The 19,663-nt window shown below is 41.7% G+C and overlaps 2 protein-coding genes and 1 long non-coding RNA gene across 4 annotated transcripts in view; 1 reads left to right on the top strand and 2 right to left on the bottom strand.

Moving 5' to 3' along the window:
• Positions 1-19,663, bottom strand: part of LOC129818156 (electrogenic sodium bicarbonate cotransporter 1-like) — a 101,761-nt gene that overhangs the window by 53,035 nt on the left and 29,063 nt on the right. For both annotated transcript variants that reach the window (XM_055873808.1, XM_055873809.1), the window contains exon 4: positions 18,629-18,764. In XM_055873808.1, the coding sequence (XP_055729783.1) occupies positions 18,629-18,764 (136 nt within the window). The remainder of the gene's footprint in view (positions 1-18,628; positions 18,765-19,663) is intronic.
• Positions 2,787-4,291, bottom strand: LOC129818159 (uncharacterized). The gene is made up of 3 exons (XR_008753908.1): positions 3,884-4,291; positions 3,463-3,517; positions 2,787-2,984 (listed from the first exon to the last, which is right to left on the bottom strand). It is a non-coding gene; the product is annotated as an uncharacterized LOC129818159 (long non-coding RNA).
• Positions 4,744-7,665, top strand: LOC129818158 (zinc finger MYM-type protein 1-like). The gene is made up of 2 exons (XM_055873810.1): positions 4,744-7,276; positions 7,426-7,665. The coding sequence occupies exon 1, from the start codon at positions 5,126-5,128 to the stop codon at positions 6,164-6,166; it is 1,041 nt and encodes a 346-aa protein (XP_055729785.1). The 5' UTR covers positions 4,744-5,125; the 3' UTR covers positions 6,167-7,276; positions 7,426-7,665.

The following is a 19,663-nucleotide window of genomic DNA, read 5'->3' as shown; positions in this document are numbered from 1 at the left end:
ACAGGATGGCAACAACAACTGCCCGAGTTACACCAGGAATACACAATCCATCAGTGCTCAGACTGTCCGCAATAGGCTGAGAGGCTGGACTGAGGGCTTGTAGGCCTGTTGTAAGGCAGGTCCTCACCAGACATCTCCGGCAACAACGTCGCTTACATACACAAACCCACCGTCGCTGGACCAGACAGGACTGGCAAAAAGTGTTTTTCACTGACGAGTCGCAGTTTTGTCTCACCGGGGGTGATGGTCGGATTCGCGTTTATTGTCGAAGGAATGAGCATTACACTGAGGCCTGTACTCTGGAGCGAGATCGATTTGGAGGTGGAGGGTCCGTCATGGTCTGGGGCGGTGTGTCACAGCATCTTCGGACTGAGCTTGTTGTCATTGCAGGCAGTGTCAACGCTGTGTCTTACAGGGAAGACATCCTCCTCCCTCATGTGGTACCCTTCCTGCAGGTGTAACGGATGTGAAATGGCTAGCTAGTTAGCGGGTACGCGCTAGTAGCATTTCAATCAGTTACGTCACTTGCTCTGAGACATTAAGTAGGGTTGCCCCTTGCTCTGCAAGGGCCGTGGCCTTTGTGGAGCGATGGGTAACGATGCTTCGTGGGCGACCGTCGTTGATGTGTGCAGAGGGTCCCTGGTTCGCGCCCGTGTCGGGGCGAGGGGACGGTTTAAAGTTATACTGTTACATTGATGCTGTTGACCCGGATCACTGGTTGCTGCGGAAAAGGAGGAGGTTGAAAGGGGGGTGAGTGTAACGGATGTGAAATGGCTAGCTAGTTAGCGGGTACGCGCTAGTAGCATTTCAATCAGTTACGTCACTTGCTCTGAGACATTAAGTAGGGTTGCCCCTTGCTCTGCAAGGGCCGCGGCTTTTGTGGAGCGATGGGTAACGTCGCTTCGTGGTTGACTGTTGTTGATGTGTGCAGAGGGTCCCTGGTTCGCGCCCGTGTCGGGGCGAGGGGACGACGTAAAGTTATACTGTTACACAGGCTCATCCTGACATGACCCTCCAGCATGGCAATGCCACCAGCCATACTGCTCGTTCTGTGCGTGATTTCCTGCAAGACAGGAATGTCAGTGTTCTGCCATGGCCAGCGAAGAGCCTGGATCTCAATCCCATTGAGCACGGCTGGAACCTGTTGGATCAAAGGATAAGGGCTAGGGCCATTCCCCCCAGAAATGTCCAGGAACTTGCAGGTGCCTTGGTGGAAGAGTGGGGTAACATCTCACAGCAAGAACTGGCAAATCTGGTTTAGTCTATGAGGAGGCGATGCACTGCAGTACTTAGTGCAGCTGGTGGCCACACCAGATACTGACTGTTACTTTTGATTTTTACACCCCCTTTGTTCAGGGACACATTATTCAATTTCTGTTAGTCACATGTCTGTGGAACTTGTTCAGTTGCTGAATCTTATGTTCATACAAATATTTACACGTTAAGTTTGCTGAAAATAAACGCAGTTGACATTGAGGGTACGTTTATTGTTCCACTGAGTTATAATATATATATATATATATATATATATATATATATATATATATATATATATATATATATATTATGTTCTGTTCGATTCTGTTCAAAAAGGTTTCTTAAAACGGAAGCAAACGGAACGGGGATAAACATACCTGAATTTATCCAATAGAAAATCGCTTTTGCAAATGTTAAACTAATGATTACACTCCAGATCAGCTGGATGCAGGCGAGAGTGTGCAAGACGGGAATTGAATGTGTCACTGTCTGTCACATTGATTACTCAAAATAACTATGACTGTTTCGCCCAAGTTACACTGTAGTGGCCTGGAAACACCACAAGGCAACTATTTAGTAGGAAACAACCCTGCCGTCACCATCATGTGATCAAATTAACCTTATACAGACGGCAATGTTGTCATTAGCTAGCAAAGTCCGTTAACAATAGTTAGCAACATTAGCTAACTGAAATCCAGTGGCCTCCCCTCAATCTTAGCAAGCTAGCTAACATTATACTGAAACTAAAGTCAATTTGGCGATATCAAAAGGTTATCCTATTAATAATTTGCCCTATTTTGAAATGTCAATGCGTTTTTAAGCAACAGCAATGCACTTGAGACTTAATCTGCGCCCATTGAGAATGCATGGAGTAGAATGCTCAGTTCGGAATCAGTCCTAAAATGAACAATCAGAGCAATAGTGTGACGAAACATGCAACCCATTTAATGACACGTTCAAAACAACTTGGAACTCTGAAATCTCCGACATCCAAGCGTTCAAGACAACAGGGAACTTTGAAAGAAACCAGCTCCGACTGGGAAAAATAGTTTTGAACGGTCATCCAACTTGAAATTCCATCTTTCTAGAGCTCATGATTAAAAAAAAAAAAAAAAAAAGTACAGTCAGAGCAAACGTAGCTAGCTAATGCAGCCTGACACCAGTGGTGATGGAGGCCTAAATCAGCATGTTGTTTGTGCAACAGTATCTTCTAAATCAAAGAGGAATAGGCAAAGCATGAACATGTTGGCTATATGAATAAAGATTTAATGTAGCCAAAGATCAAAATTTTCCCTTTCGTACATCGTTGCAACACTGAATATATACATAATATGACATTTGTAATGTGTTTATACTTTTGGAACTTCTGTGAGTGTAATGTTTACTGTTAATTTTTGTTTATTTCACTTTTGTATATTTTCTATTTCACTTGCAATGTTAACATGTTTCCCGTGCCAATGAAGCCCCTTGAATTGAATATTCAGGAAAAGGGACAATATGTACAATATGCTAGGTAAAGAATGAAGAACTATGGTTTCACACACAAGTTTATTGTTGTCCACACAAACGTTCCTTATTTCCATATGATTCATGTGTTTGGTTGAAGGCCCCTTTCATCAACATTTCTGAGTACTCTGTAGGTTCACACTTCCCGTAAGCGTTCTCCATGACTGGATGGTGATTATTGATGTAGTCCAGTTCTGCTGTAGTCGAGCTCAGACGAAGACCTAGATAAACAATAAATCAAACATGCTCCATTCATTTAACCCTTTGACAACTATGACAGAATTGTCTTTCACAACCATCAGTCTTAGATTTCCAGGCTAAATACATTCAGTTTAATATCAAGGGATTTACTTCTTTTTTTTTTTACATCATTGGAGAAGGAGGCTATTTGGCTTCTAGTTATTCAGATAATGCGATGTTACAGTATTATACTCAACACGTGTTGGTTCTGAGCTAGTACTATATGCATCTTGTCCAGACAGCTCAAATGGGGGGACAGTAATACCACTGTGCAGTAAACTAATCTATTGGGAAAGTATGTCATCAATACTCAAAGTAAATCCTGTGTAGTTAATATTCCTAAACATTATAGCTATATAGAAGGCCAACATTAGAAGATGTATACGTTATGTCAACTCTTGGCCAGGTAGAGGAAATACAATGAAGGAACAGACTGTTTTCGCCAAAGATTGTGCTTACCGATCTGATCCTTCTCCACTCAGGGATGTGCCAACTGCATCCAGTTGTAGTAGGACTGAAAAATAAAATATATTTTTCTTCAAAGACATTTTCTAGGTAGAGCTTTGTTATGAAATAGGATCATGGCTAATCAGATGTGCGGCTTTTAGAACACAAACATCAGAAATAGCACAATTATACATTTAGTCATAACTAGCTTGTTACAAACATTTAATATTCAGATGAAACAAACAAATACTGCAGTCGAGTCAGCTACCTAAAAAGTTAGCTACACTAACTAGCTAGCTGTGAATCTTAAAATTTTTTAAAAAGTGATCCTCAGTAGCTAGCTATAAACACGTGCATACATATTTACAACTAAATAGCAAAAGCAACATGTCACTGTATATCTAGCAATATCTATTAACTCTCAATGTCTTACCTTTTGAGCAGAAATTAGGACAAGTATTGGTCGGTTTTGAATCCCCTAGCTAACGTTAGCTAGCTCGCCCTCTTCAGGTTGTGAACGCAAATCCGAGGTTCACTCTCGTCTTGCCCCAGGCTCTATCGTTTTCTATTTTCGCCTGTTGGCTCTGCAAAGTACTCTGTTTCTTTGTTTATTTCGATTTGATGGAGAAGCTGCAGGCATCAATCTAGCATTCATTCCTATGATGAAACGATTCAGCGAAGACGTCTCTTCCTGGTCATAACTTAGTCAGCCAATCAGCTCATGGCGGAAGTCTCGTCATCATTAGGCAGTGCGGTGCGCTGCGCTGCTCAGCTCTGCTTGGAAGGGTGGGGGAGAGAAGAGCAGGGGTCTGTGTGTGTGACAGTCTTGTGTGTGGCACAGCGGGAGAGAAAGTAACCAAACCGACTCAGGCTAGTTACAATAGATAACCTATGGCAGCAACAAGTTTGTCTATCATACTCTACCACCTGGTAGTGCCTGTCTTGACTGCATCAAATCGTTGTAAAGAAGCTAGCTAGCTACAATAGCAAGGCTAACTTAGGTTATTTTGAGGCATCCTTGTCTACAACAACTCTATTCATATGAAACAAGACTACGTGTTGGTTGATCATTGTAGCCTACTCCTCATTTAACCAATTAAATTTTAATTCAGTTTTGCATTGATTAGAAACCAGTGGTGGGCCGTCAGGGCCAGCAAGGCCTTCTCTGCTGGCCTAAACATCAGAATATATATATATATATATATTTTTAAATATATTTTCCCACAAATATGTATTAAAATATTCCCCAGAGTAAGAGTTATACTCTTCATTTCATAGCTTTCCTCTTGGTTGCCCAGATTGAGATTTGGAGGGCTGGTCTTTATGTTAGATCTTTTATCCAATCATATTCAACCATCATGTGTTGCCAGGGGTCTAAAATCTGCCCTCAGGCCTTCAGAATCAACAGTGCGGGCACTTGTAGCTTAAAGTGAACGGAAATGAAAATTAAGTGTCAACCACTCAGCTTTAGAGTTGGCTATTGTACGCCTGCTGGCTGGCTCCAGTGTTACACAGGAGCCAGCTAGCAGGCGTAGTGCATGCACGTCTTTTGATTGGATTACCAATATTGAGAGGCAGGTCCTATGGGCAGGTCTATGCAGAACCTCAGAACTAGGAAACTGAATTTGATAAACAAATTAATTTGCGTACTACTAAGCTGTTTTTTCAACCCACAATGGCGGAAGGAGGAGAAGATATCGATTTGGTCGAGGATATAATTATAACACCATTCTCAAGACGAACTTTTCAAGAAAAGTTAGACATTGTAAGGAGAGGTCGCCCGACGCCGACGCTACAAAGCCTGTCACAGGCGGGAAAGGGGTTCGTTCGCCACATTCAAAGTTCCAACTACGAGCGCCATCGATGGCTCACAGGCTCCGAGAAGCACTGCAAACTGTACTGCTGGGAATGCCTATTATTTGCAAGTGATCGATTTGGTGTTTGGAGCCACACTGGCTTTGCAAACTTGAGTTGTCTAACCAAGGCAGCAACGAGACACCAAAGTACGGCTGGGCACTTACAAGCAATGGTGCTTTTGAAAACTTTTGGGGATACCCGAGTGGATCTACAGCTCAACGAACAAGCGCGCAGGGCAACGGAGCTGCACAATGAAAAGGTGAAGAAAAATAGGGAAATATTGAAAAGACTCATTGATTGTGTCATGTTTTTGGGTAAACAGGAACTTTCATTTAGGGGACACGATGAAAGTGCTGACTCCACAAACAAAGGGAACTACGTGGAGCTTCTTTCTTTTCTTTCTGAAAGCAACACAGATTTACAATACCACCTGTCCACTAACAAAGTGTTCATTGGGACGTCAGGCAAAATACAAAATTACCTAATTTATGCTATTGCTGAAGTGATGGGAGAAGAGATCAAAATGGAGATTAAAAAAGCTCCCTTTGTTGCTGTTATGGTGGACGAGACAACAGATGTGGGAAATGCAGCACAGCTCTCACTCGTCCTGCGTTATGTGACGGACACAGGAGTCAAGGAGCGATTTATCCGATTTGAAGATGTGACAAGCGGCAAGCGAGCTGATGACATTGCCGCTCTTATTTTCCGTTTCTTGGAGGAAAATGAATGTAGTCTGGATAAAGTTGTGGCACAGTGTTTTGATGGCGCAGCAGTCATGGCATCTGGACTCAATGGGGTGCAGGCTAAAATTAAGGAAAGGGCGCCGATGGCCTTATTCACTGCTATGCACATCGACTAAATTTAGTACTGACTCAAGGAGCCTCAAAGCTTAAAGAATGCAAGGTCTTCTTTGCCAACCTCAATGGCCTTGCAGCATTTTTCTCACGATCCCCTAAGCGCACGCAACTGCTGGATGACATCTGCAAGCGTCGTCTTCCTAAGGTTGCACCAACGAGGTGGCAATATACATCTAGATTGGTCAATGCAGTCTTTGAAAAGAGAGTTGCCCTAAAGGAGCTGTTTAACCACTTACTGGAACATCATGATGGCCATGACGGGGATACTGTGCTTATGGCTGATGGATTTAATGCACGTTTGGATGATTTTGAGTTTTGTTTTTTGCTTGAAACATTCAATGGGATTTTTAATTATTCGGATGTGCTTTTTGGAATTCTACAGAAACAAACTTTGGATGTACAATTCTGCCTGACAAGGGTGAACAAGTTTTGTGACACAATTGAGCGAGAGAGGCACAGGTTCAGTCAAATCTACGATGACACAGCTCGCATCTCAAGTTCACCCAGCGCACGCAGAGGCCCAGCCCAAGGAGACCCTCGCACATACTACCAACAACTCCACAGCAATATTCTGGACAACATTCTTTGCCAGATACGAAAAAGGTTTCAAGACCACGAAAAATTAATGTTTCTCTCCCTCCTGGACCCCCAGCACTTTCAGACCTACCGTAAAAAATTCCCGCAAACAGCCTTCTCCAGCTTATCAGAGAGTCACGGAACACTGTTCGATCTATCCAAGCTAAAAACAGAACTGACTGTAATGTATGCTATGACTGATTTTGAAGGGAAAAGTCCCTCTGATCTCCTTGATTTCCTTAAGCAGAAAAATCTGAATGAGGACATGGGGCAACTTTACACATTGGCATGTGTGGCAGTGACTATCCCTGTGTCCACGGCTTCTGTCGAGCGGTCATTCTCGGCCTTAAAGCGAATCAAAACGTATTCCAGAAATGCTACTGGACAGACTCGGCTTTCAGCATTAGCCTCCATGTCGATAGAAAAGGACTTATTGGTGGAACTAAAACGCACAGATAGACTGTACAACAGAGTCATTGAAGTCTTCTTGAGGAAAGAAAGGAGGAAGGATTTTGTGTTCAAATAATCAGTCTTTGGTGAGCAGGCATACAATGCATTTTATTTTTTATTAAAAGTGTATGTATGTTTCGCATTTTATTTCGTTAATATTAAATAGCCTATATATTAACAAAATAAAATGGCAAATGGCCTATGTTGCAAATTATTTGGTTTCTTTTATTTTCAGTGAATAGTTATGTGTCTTTATCATCACGGTGAAACTGCTTTGGGTGCGACAATGCGCTGTTTAGTGAACACACTGTATTTTTTTTATTATTTTTTTACTTAAAGCTCAAAGTTTGTGGACCAGAAATGGATAGAAGAAGAATATTAATATAACTGTTGCACTCGACTATGTTCTTGCCTATTAGTTGAACTGTACTGTATTGTACTCTTCCCCTGCAATTCTCTGAATAAAAATGTAAATTTCAAGGTGACGCAACGCCTGATTATACTGCGTTTCTGTCTAAATGTATAGTGTCTAGAGCCATGGCATCATAATGATGGTAATAAGAGGTGGATTAATTCGGGTGGGACTGTGTAGGACCTCACTGAAGGCCCAGGCCCACGGCACGCCACTGTTAGAAACCTCCCACTTCACTTGCTACATATGGAGCATCTGACTAGCGCCGCTTTGATTGACCAACAATAATAGTGTAACGACCCTGGGTTTATAAGCGCGGAAATCGGCTCTGCCCCACAGAGATAAACACAGCTCTCGAACAGAGAGAACATCAAGCGCAGATGTGTTGTTAAGAGTCCCTCACCTATATGATGTAGATAGTATGACTTTGATATACCACAGCTGGGTGGGTGTTGGTGACAAGGGGGTTAACGTTACAAAGCTTTGAAGGCACAAGGTCAAAGAGGGTTAACTAAGACCATAATGGTTGAACTGACGCACATGAGTGACCATGATTTACTGACCAATTGACTGACTCTTGGTCTAAAGGAAAGAGTCAGTGTGTGTGTTATATGATATACTATAATTGTCCTCGAGGGGGAAATTTGACTGAACAGAGAGTGCTTCTGCTTCCAGATAAGTACATACAATCAATTGACACAACATACATAGTGTGTGTGAGTGAGGGTTCTTTCTTTACAAAACAACCCCTCTATGTTATGGGTTCATCACAATTCACAGAAAATAGCAGGGGATGTGGGACGAAGCAATAAAAATACTTGTACATTTTACCTTTATTTTAAATCAGGGAGTCATACGGAGACCAAGGTCTCTTTTACAAATGAGCCCTGAATTACATAAAATGCAAACATCAACATATATACAAAATGCAAGCAGAAAGAAAAGCATGGTCATATTTTTTATTTTTAAACATGGTCATTATAAAAAAAAAAATACGAACATTCATCAGTAATAAAGTCCTTAGTCAGCTTTTTGAATTTCCCTAGAGCAGTGGTCAAGATCACTTTGAGCCAAAATGCATGCCGAGATCTACCTTTTTTTTTTTTTTTTACATTACTTAAAAAGCAAAAGCCTATTCAACATTAACCAATTAAAAACAGTTCTGTAGCAATTAGGTTAGTGCAATAGGCTATTTTTTCTACTGGAGTGATGGCCGGCATCTGATAGTCAGTCTGAGGGAGGGAGCAGCGGTGAGGCTGCCTCTCACCCGACTCACGGTCCCTTCTTTCTCCCACTCTCTGCTGAGAAATGGGGACACAGTCTTCCAGCTGATGGCGAAACTTAAGTCCCACTGCATTACTTATGCCTCACGCACCAATTAATGTTGTTACTCCTCTGACCAATGGAAAGTTAAATATTCCTTGATATTAAAAAAAGACAAGTTGCAAATGACGCAAGCTTATCAAAATTAGGATTTTATGGTTTATCAAAGTGTTGAACAAAGTGTTGACAGTGCTGAATAACAACTTACTCAAAAACAGCAGCCCTGTGCTGTATCTGTTGAGTTTCGCTCTAGTTATGGTTTTAAAAGTTTTGAAACCTCACATTAATCAACTTTGCTGTACGTTCGAGGCTTATATTTACAGTCTATGGCGCTACGAAACTGTGCAGACACTGGTCTGAGCTATCTGATTGGCCAGCGGTGGGGCTATAGCTGCACTTGATGTGCTCTTTTGCCCTACCAGGTAGGCAGTGTTCTGCACTAACAGCCAACAGCACAAAATGAAAAAAATAAAATAGGAACGCAAGGCTTTATCATTGTTTTTTTTACAGAAATGTTTGGTGATCGACAAGGAATGGCTTGGAGATCGACCGGTTGGTACAAAAACATCACATTTAAGAACATTTTGAAGATTGTTCCACAAATAAGATACAAGAAAACTAAAAGCTGATTTACCTAACTCAGGAAAGACCAATGGAATTTCCAGAGTTAATCATCCCTGACACCAGGTGTGGTATGTCTAAAGTTTAGTAAAGATGTCAAGTAACTTTTAAACCAGTTACATGCAGCCTGGTCTAGGACAATTGAGGAAAGCCTCTGAATTCAGAGTGAGTGATCAATAGGTCAATGAAGAGGGCAGGACAATGTCTTTTATCCACACAGTTAACCACATCATTTATAACTAGGAAGGCAGCAGAGATAATGTTATGACCTGGTCTAAAACCCAACTGATGTACATTTAAAAAGATAAGATATAAGCTGAGAATTAATCAAGGATTCTAATATTTTAGCTCGGCAAGAAAGTTGAGAAATAGGGCGATGAATTATTTAGGTCACAAGGGTCACCACCTTTGTGAAGAGGGAGTACATGGGCTACTTGGGGATATTACCAGATAAAATCGTCAGGTTAAAAATATTGGTTAATGATTCAGCAACAAGGGGAGCAGAGAGCTGCAGCAAAAAAGGATCAAGCATATCCGCCCCAGTCAATTATTATAATTTTTTTTACATCAATCTTAAGCAAGGCATCTAGCACGTCACAGATAGTCAATTGTTAAAATGAAAACAAAGATTCTGTCGAGTCAGCTTGAGTCTGGCAGAGGGAAAAGCAGTCGATTGACTGACCAAGGTCAGTTAAACCACTGTTTCTCTCAAATAAAGCCTTCATCATAAAATTATGATTAAAAGCATCAGTTATCCCATTTCTCAGTTATGATGCAATCAGAAAGAACTTGCTTAGGCAGGGAAGAAGAGGAATTTGTACGCTTCAGTGCATTTACTGTTTTCCATAATTGAGAAGGATAACCAGCAGAGTCAGAGCTTAAAAAGTAGCTAGATATAACTTTCTTAAATCAAGGTACTACTCGTTTCTCAATTGTCTGAAAGAATGCCAGTCCACTAGAGTCAGTTTTCCTTGCTTTGGCCCAGGCCTGATTTCTCATCTGAATGAGCTCAGATAACTCCAGATAAAACCAAGGGTTAGATCTATCTTTGACTCTGAATTGTTTAAAAAAGGGGCGTGTTTATTTGCCAGAGGAATAGATATGGAGAACACATTTTCTAGGGCCAATTCAGGGTCAGGAATACAGGAGAGTGGCTAAATCAGAGTAGAACATGTCATGTAAAAACCCTTGAGGAGAGAACCTTTTAAAAGGTTATTTTCTTAATTAAACGAGAACTAGTATTTTGCTGTTTATCTTATACATACTATGGGCCAATGATCACTGAGATCATATGGAAATACAGCATCATATTTATTTTGCTTATTTGTAAGAATAGTTTTCACATTTAGCCATGTGGGTTTTGAGATCAATTGAGAAAGATTAAAATCAATGCATATACTCTTAAATTGATCTGAGGCCGGGGATAGCCAATCCCCGAGGACAAAAGAAAGTTGTTAAACACTTGGATATAGCACCAATAATATCCACCATGGCAGCAGGGGGGCTGTAAATCTTAGCAACAAATACATGTGTATTCTGGTTTATGGACACGTCTACATACTATAGAGCAGGGGTGTCAAAGTCAAATGGACGGAGGGCCAAATAAAAAATTTAGCTACAAGCCGAGGGCCGGACTGTTCGAATGTTCATTGAAATTTTTTTAAATGACGCATATAGTCTAGTGAACCTAATTGAACCTACTGAAAACCTAACAAATATATTCCAATATGATCAGATAAATAAAGCAATATTTTCTTATGGCTCTGTCAGTAATCTTTAATTTTCAACAGACACAAAAGACAAATTTCCTTTATATAAAAATCCCCATAACATGAACATTAAATGAAAGAAACCGGTATTCAAGGCACCATCAGTAGCCTATATTTTCTATTTTAGCAAAAGTGGGCTAAATTTACTTCAAAGAAAAAAACAATAATAGCAATTTTCTATCATCCACTCAACTGAAATATTTTTAAAATATAATTGGATTGAAATACAATAAAATAAAGTGCAAAAATCTATTAATCAAAAACAACACTTTGTTTAAGGAGAAGTAACATGCAGTGAAAACAAATATTAAACTTTAACTTTTAAACTTGAACTGAGTAAAAACTCTAAATATGTGATTGCACAGTAATGTTCACTTGTTTGAGGTTGAGGGTGATACTTGGTGGTGTCCCATCTTTTCCACAAGTTCATCAATGTTCGGGGTAAGGCTCTGAGCTGAGGAAATCCTCAGAATTGAGTGGAGGTGTTCAGCAGTAAGTCGACTTCTGTGTGATGTTTTGTTCAGGTTCATCAAAGAAAACAGTTGTTCACACAGGTATGTGCTGCCAAACATAGACAACGTTTGAGCAGCCTGGATGCGCAGCTGGGGCATTGTGTCGGGGAGGAAACGGGCGAACTCCGCAGCACCCACTGCCGCATATTTTGCCCTCAGTGCATCATTGCATTGGAGGTCAATCAACTCCATTTGGAGGTTTGGTGGTGAGCTTTCCACGTCAACAGCAAATGGGTTACCGAGCAGTTCCAACCTGCTTTTTTGTGCTTCAAAGTCAGCAAATCGGCGTCGAAAGTCAGCGGCAAGCATACCTATTTTATCAGCCAACTGTGCGCTCGGGAACGCACTGGTAGAGAGCTTCTCTTTCATGGTCTGGCAGCTGGGAAAGTGGCTCAAATTTTCTTTCCGCATCTGCGTCTCCCACAGAGTCAGTTTGGTTTTAAATGCCTTCACTGTACTGTACATATCAGAGATGACATGATCCCGACCCTGCAGCTGCAAGTTCATTGCATTCAGATGACTCGTAATGTCACACAGAAAAGCCATTTCACACAGAAACATTTCGTCTCGGAGTTGTGTTGTGTCTTTCCCTTTGCTGTCCAAGAACAGACAAATCTCCTCACGAAGCTCGAAACATCTTTGAAGCACCTTTCCCTGGCTTAGCCATCGCACCTCTGTGTGATAAGGCAAATCACCATGCTCCGTTTCTAACTCCGTCAGAAATGCCTTGAACTGGCGGTGATTCAAACCTTTGGCTCTGATAAAGTTAACTGTGCGCGTGATGATGCTCATTACATGCTCCATTTTCAAGGCTTTACCGCACAACGCTTCCTGGTGTATGATACAATGATAAGCTGTCAGCTCACCTGTCGCGTTTTCCTCTTGCATCTTTTCCCGTATCTTCGCCACCAGTCCGCTCCTGTGTCCACACATCGCAGGTGCTCCGTCGGTTGTCAAACCCACGAGTTTTTCCCAAGGCAGCTCCATCTCATTTACACATCTTGACACCTCTTCATACAAATCATGCCCCGTAGTTGTGCCATGCATAGGACGTAAAGCCAAAAACTCCTCTGTCACGCTTAGGCTGGAGTCCACTCCGCGGATGAAAATTGACAACTGGGCAATGTCAGAAATGTCGGTGCTCTCATCCACAGCCAAGGAATATGCAATGAAATCTTTTCCCTTTTTCACAAGCTGCTCTTTTAGATTGATGGACAACTGGTCTACTCTCTCGGCAATGGTGTTTCTGCTCAGACTCACATTTAAAAAGAGTTGCCTTTTTTCTGGGCAAACTTCGTCACAAACTTTAATCATGCAGTTTTTGATGAAATCCCCCTCCGTAAATGGCCGGGCTGATTTAGCGATCTCTTCTGCCAAAATAAAACTGGCCTTGACAGCAGCCTGGCCTTGTGATTTGGCTTTTTTGAACAGAGCCTGTCGAGATTTGAGGCCTCGTTTTAATTCCTCTGCCTTTTGTAGCCTTTGTTCCATGTCCATATTCTTGTTTTTGTCCGCGTGTTTCGTTTCATAATGTCGTCTCAGATTATACTCTTTCAGTACCGCCACACTTTCTCCACACAGAAGACACACAGGTTTTCCAGCTACCTCCGTGAACATATACTCCGACTCCCACCTTGTTTGAAACCCCCGGTTCTCAGTGTCCACCTTCCGTTTTGCCATTTTTGATGGGTATCTGAAAGTTAATTTTACTGTGATGCTGACGACTGCTGTGCCAATAAATATTGAAATGAAGCAGCCTACTGCTCGGTGCGTCACCGTTGCATTGTGGGAAATGTAGTATTGGTGCGTGTAAAAGATCTGCGGGCTGCCGGCTTGCTGCGGTCTGCGGGCCGGTTCTAATAATAAATCAAGATCATCCCAGGGGCCGTAAAAAACCTTCTCGCGGGCCGGATGTGGCCCGCGGGCCTTGACTCTGACATATGTGCTATAGAGGGTTCACCCATAAAATGATTCATTAATTCAAGGTTTATACAAATATGTCCATTCCATAGAGAATTCTGTCAGAAAAACAATAGTCCAAACCGCATGCCTCTACCATATGGTTCAAAAGTTACATACCGGTACATATGGCTCAAAAGTTACATACAATTTACTCTGAGAATTTAGCATGTTCAGAGTGAATTGAATGTCATCACAGGCAAGCAGTAGTGAAAATAACTTAAGTAAAAAATACTTTAAAAAGTACTACTGGAATATCTGTACTTTACTATTTTTGACAACTTTTACTTCACTCATTCCTAAAGAAAATGATGCACTTTCTACTCCATACATTTTCCCCAGACACCCAAAAGTTCTTGTTACATTTCAAATGCTTAGCAGTACAGGAAAATGGTCTAATTGGCACACATTTACTGTATTAAGAGAAAATTCTGGTCATCCATACTGCCTCTGATCTGGTGGACTCACTAAACACATGCTTAATTTTTAAATTATGTCTGAGTGTCTGAGTATATTTAAAACCAAATACTTTGAGACTAACTCAAGTAGTATTATACTGGGCGGCTTCCCCTTCAGTCATTTTCTATTAAGTTATCTTTACTTTTACTCAAGTATGACAATTGGATACTTTTCCCCACCATTGCAGGCATGATCAAATAGTGGTCACTGCTCAATAAAAAAACTCTTTGGCTCTTGTTATTTCATCAAAAAACTGCCAAGTAGAAGTATATTAAGGTTATGATATTGTAGAAAACAAATCTAATGATTCATTCTATGTAATTTACAATGAAAAAGGGCAAAGAAAACAACGTTTTTACAAATTTCCTAGCACCATCTTGAATTACCCCGTTTTTCTTTACATTGTACAGCAGTGAATGAACACCCTACATACTAAATATACAGAACCGATCGTGGTTTTCTTTACATTTCCAAGTAAGTGTAAATAACAAGCATCTTAAAACAACAACGTGTCACTGAACTGAGACCAGGACCACACACAACCGATGTGGTGGTCAGAGCACTGAGACGAAGAGGTTTGTCCCTTTAGAATTCTCCACCTGCCTCACCTAACCTCACCTCATCCGACATCAAACAGCCCTACCTTGCCTCCATTTAGGCCCCTTGAGGGGAGAGAGGAGACAAGCCTCAGGGACAATCACCTCTATAGGGGAAGGAGGAGACAGGCCTCAGGGACAATCACCTCTATAGGGGAGGGAGGAGACAGGCCTCAGGGACAATCACCTCTATAAGGAAGGGAGGAGACAGGCCTCAGGGACAATCATATCTATAGGGGAGGGAGGAGACAGGCCTCAGGGACAATCACCTCTATAGGGGACGGAGGGGACAGGCCTCAGGGACAATCACCTCTGTAGGGGAGGGAGGAGACAGGCCTCAGGGACAATCACCTCTATAGGGGAAGGAGGAGACAGGCCTCAGGGACAATCACTACTACAGGGGAGGGAGTAAAGCACTCCATTGAATTGTCCTCCAATAGGTGACTAGTCCTTCAACCAACCATCAGTGCAGATAGTCACCATACAAAACGTAAGACAATGATGTAACAATGTGCATTAACTAAGATTTAGTTATCTTTAATGTAAAACTGGAAACAGCTGGGGCCGTATGTATCAAGGGTCTCAGAGAAGGAGTGCTGATCTAGTGTAGGATCAGGTCTCCCCTTGTCCATCTTAATCATTGCGATGTAAAATGCAAAATGGTTCCTAAATCAGCACTCCTACTCTGAGACACTTGATACATAGTCAGAACCGCAGTCAGAAAGCAACCTGTTCAGGAAGAGGGACAGATCATATGGGAGGTCACAGAGGTTGTGTTCTGGGTTCACTGAGGGAACAGAGCAGTGTTTCATCCAGATAAGAGTGAGCTAGTAGTTCACCAGAGGACACACTACTACCCTACGCACGCATTCATGGACACACACACACACTTCCTCCTACTCACGCATACATGTAAATACACACGCTACTGCCCTACTCAAGCAACTCCATATTGGAGCCATTCCCTGGACTTTAGTGTGTCCCTCACCGATATGATGTAGATAGTATGACTTTGATATACCACAGCTGGGTGGGTGTTGGTGACAAGGGGGTTAACGTTACAAAGCCTTGAAGGCCCAAGGTCAAAGAGGGTTAACGGTGTAAGACCACGATGATTGAACTGACCACTCCTTCTCTGAGACACTTGGACTAAAGGAATGTGTGTGTGTTATGATACGATATAGTTTAATGTCCCCCTTGGGGACATTAGACTTTGGACAATAGAGAATGCTGCTGCTCCCACAAATACATAGAATCAATTGACACAACAAACAAAGAGTGTATAATTCAATACATGAGTGTGCACACACATACACATAAAAGTATTTGGACACCACTTCAAATTAGTGGATTTGGCTATATCAGCCACCCCCGTTGAGGACAGGTGTATAAAATCGAGCACACAGCCATGCACTCTCCATAGACAAACATTGGCAGTAGAATGGCCTTACTGAAGAGCTCAGTGACTTAACTTGGCATCGTCATAGGTTGCCACTTTTCCAACAAGTCAGTTCGTCAAATTTCTGCCCTGCTACAGCTGCCCCGGTCAACTGTAAGTGCTGTTATTGTGAAGTGGAAATGTCTAGGAGCAACAACAGCTCAGACGCAAAGTGGTAGGCCACACAAGCTCACAAAACTGGATTGCCGAGTGCTGAAGTGTGTAAAAATGATCGGTCCTCGGTTGTGACACTCACTACCGAGTTCCAAACTGCCTCTGGAAACAACATCAGCACAAGAACTGTTCGTTGGGAGCTTCATGAAATGGGTTTCCATGGCCGAGCAGCCGCACACAAGCCGAAGATCACCATGCGCAAGGCCAAGCGTTGGCTGAAGTGGTGTAAAGCCCGCTGCCATTGGACTCTGGAGCAGTGGAAGCACGTTCTCTGGAGAGATGAATCATGCTTCACCACCTGGCAGTCCGACGGATTAATCTGGGTCTGGTGGATGGCAAGAGAACGCTACTTGCCCCAATGCATAGTGCCAACTGTAAAGTTTGGTGGAGGAGGAATTATGTCTGGGGCTGTTTTTCATGGTTCGGGCCAGGCCTCTTAGTTCCAGTAAAGGGAAATCTTAACGCTACAGCATACAATGACATTCTAGATGATTGTGCTTCCAACTCTGAAGCAACAGTTTGGGGAAGGCTCTCCATTTTCAGCAGGTCCATATAGAAATTGCTTGTCGAGATCGGTGTGGAAGAACTTGACTGGTCTGCACAGAGCCCTGACCTCAACCCCATCGAACACCTTTCGGATGAATTGGAATGCTGACTGCGAGCCAGGCCTAATCGCCCAACAAGTCCCCGCAGCAATGTTCCAACATCTAGTGGAAAGCCTTCCCAGAAGAGTGGAGGCTGTCATGGCAGCAAAGGGGGGGACCAACTCCATAATCATTAATGCCCATGATTTTAGAATGAGATGTTCGACAAGCAGGTGTCCACATACCATATAGTGTGTGTGTGTGTATACAGTACCAGTCAAAAGTTTGGACACACCTACTCATTTTCTACATTGTAGAATAATAGTGAAGATGTCAGAACTATGAAAAAACACACATGGAATCATGTAGTAAAGCTGCCTTGATGACCCCTTTGCACATTCTTGGCATTCTCTCAACCAGATTCATGAGGTAGTCACCTGGAATGCATTTCAATTACCGGGTGTGCCTTGTTAATTTGTGGAATTTCTTTACTTCTTAATGCTTTGAGCCAATCAGTTCTGTTGTGACAAGATAGGGGTTGTACACAGCAGATAGCTCTATTTGGTAAAAGGCTTAGTCCATATTATGGCAAGAACAGCTCAAATAAGCAAAGAGAAATGACTGTCCATCATTACTTTAAGACATGAATATTTCAAGAACTCTTAAAGTTTCTTCAAGTGCAGTCACAAAAACCATCAAGCGCCATAATGAAACTGGCTCTCATGAGGACTGCCACAGGAAAGGAAGAACCAGAGTTACCTCTGCTGCAGAGGATAAGTTCATTAGAGTTACCAGCCTCAGATTGCAGCCCAAATAAATGCTTCACAGAATTCAAGTAACAGACGCATCTCAACATCAACTGATCAGAGGAGACTGTGTGAATCAGGCCTTCATGGTCAAATTGTTGCAAAGAAACCATTACTAAAGGACACCAATAAAAGTAAGAGACTTGCTTAGGCCAAGAAACACTAGCAATGGACATTAGACTGGTGGAAATGTGTCCTTTTGTCTGATGAGTCCAAATTTGAGATTTTTGGTTCTAACCGCTGTGTCTTTGTGAGATGCAGAGTAGGTGAACAGATGATCTCAGCATGTGTGGTTCCCACCATGAAGTAAGGAGGAGGTGGTGTGGGGGCCTCCACAATCACCCGACCTCAACCCAATTGAGATGGTTTGGGATGAGTTGGACCGTAGAGTAAATTAAAAGCAGGCAACAAGTGCTCAGCATATGTGGGAACTCCTTCCAGACTGTTGGAAAAGCATTCCAGGTGAAGATGGTTGAGAGAATGCCAAGAGTGTGCAAAGCTGTCAAGGCAACAGGTGGCTACTTTTAAGAATCTAAAATATTTTTTGATTTGTTTAACACTTTTTTGGTTACTACATGATTCCATATGTGTTAATTCTTAGTTTTGATGTCTTCACTATTATTCTACAATGTAGAAAATAGTCCAAAAAAAGAAAAAACATTGAATGAGTAGCTCTGTCCAAACTTTTGACTGGTACTGTCAAAAGCAACGGCTAGGAGGTATCACTATAATAATGTATATATATAAATAAATAATAAAATGAGAGAGAAAATCTCTCTCCTCACCTGGCTGTCTCCTTCCACTCCATCTCCTGTCCGTCGACGGCCAGCAGTTCGTCCAGTTCAGTGAAGAGCTGAGGGGGCGGGGGGCCGTCATCCTCCTCACCCAGGATAAACCTTATCCTCTCTGCTGCTGCAGAGACTATGGGGAAAGAGAGCAGAGAAAATGGATGGATGGATGATAGAGAGAGAGAATAACTTTTGACTGGTACTGTATATATGTGAGCAATGCAGTAAAATACTAAGTGTTGACATCTGCGATGACTTATAAGAAAAGGAGAAAAAAAGTTTTGCAACACCTGTAGAAGTGATGGCACTAAGAGGTTGTTAAGCTGTTATTCACCAGACTCTCTGAGGAAGAGAGTTTCCTGTGGCCATTATTAAGCTCCACAGAATGACTGACTTCATTCAGGATTCTTTTCAGATGCAGTTGCAATGTTAGCATCTGCAATTCTACACATTTTGTCATGTAGCTGAGAACAAAAAATCTGTTTTTAAGACAATGTCCTGCAATTCTATACATTTTGCCATGAATACTTTCAAATTTTAGCATCTCAGACCGTCTAGTTTTTATTTTGGTAATTGTTAGTTGTCGTGTCTTTGGCTATGCCGGATTAAGTGATATGACATGCTATTCTGTAAAATCATTTCTCTGTAATTAATATTACCTGATTAAGCTAATCAGGTGAATGTAATTAACTATAAAGTCGGGGCACCACGAAATAATGTTTATAGAGCTGTTATCTTCAGAATAAACTCTTAAAGACCTAGTAATCTTTTACATTAATAGCAGTCAATATTTAATCCTCACCTTATTTAGTCTCATATGAAAGTTGTAAATTCTTGGTTATTTTCACGAACCCTGGCTAACAAGTTGAATCAGCAATACAAAATTTGGTTTAATTATTTATTTACTAAATACCTAAATAAATCACACAGAATTACATATACACAGAATGTATCATACATTGATTACAAATGATGTCCTAAAGGAAAACATCCCTAGCGAACAGAACAGATATGACAGCTGGTTACACAAAG

This window comes from Salvelinus fontinalis, chromosome 21 (genome assembly GCF_029448725.1).
Source record: "Salvelinus fontinalis isolate EN_2023a chromosome 21, ASM2944872v1, whole genome shotgun sequence".
Taxonomy (NCBI): Eukaryota; Metazoa; Chordata; class Actinopteri; order Salmoniformes; family Salmonidae; genus Salvelinus; species Salvelinus fontinalis.
Note: the sequence above shows the minus strand (reverse complement) of the source record. Positions and strands in the feature narration are given on the sequence as shown.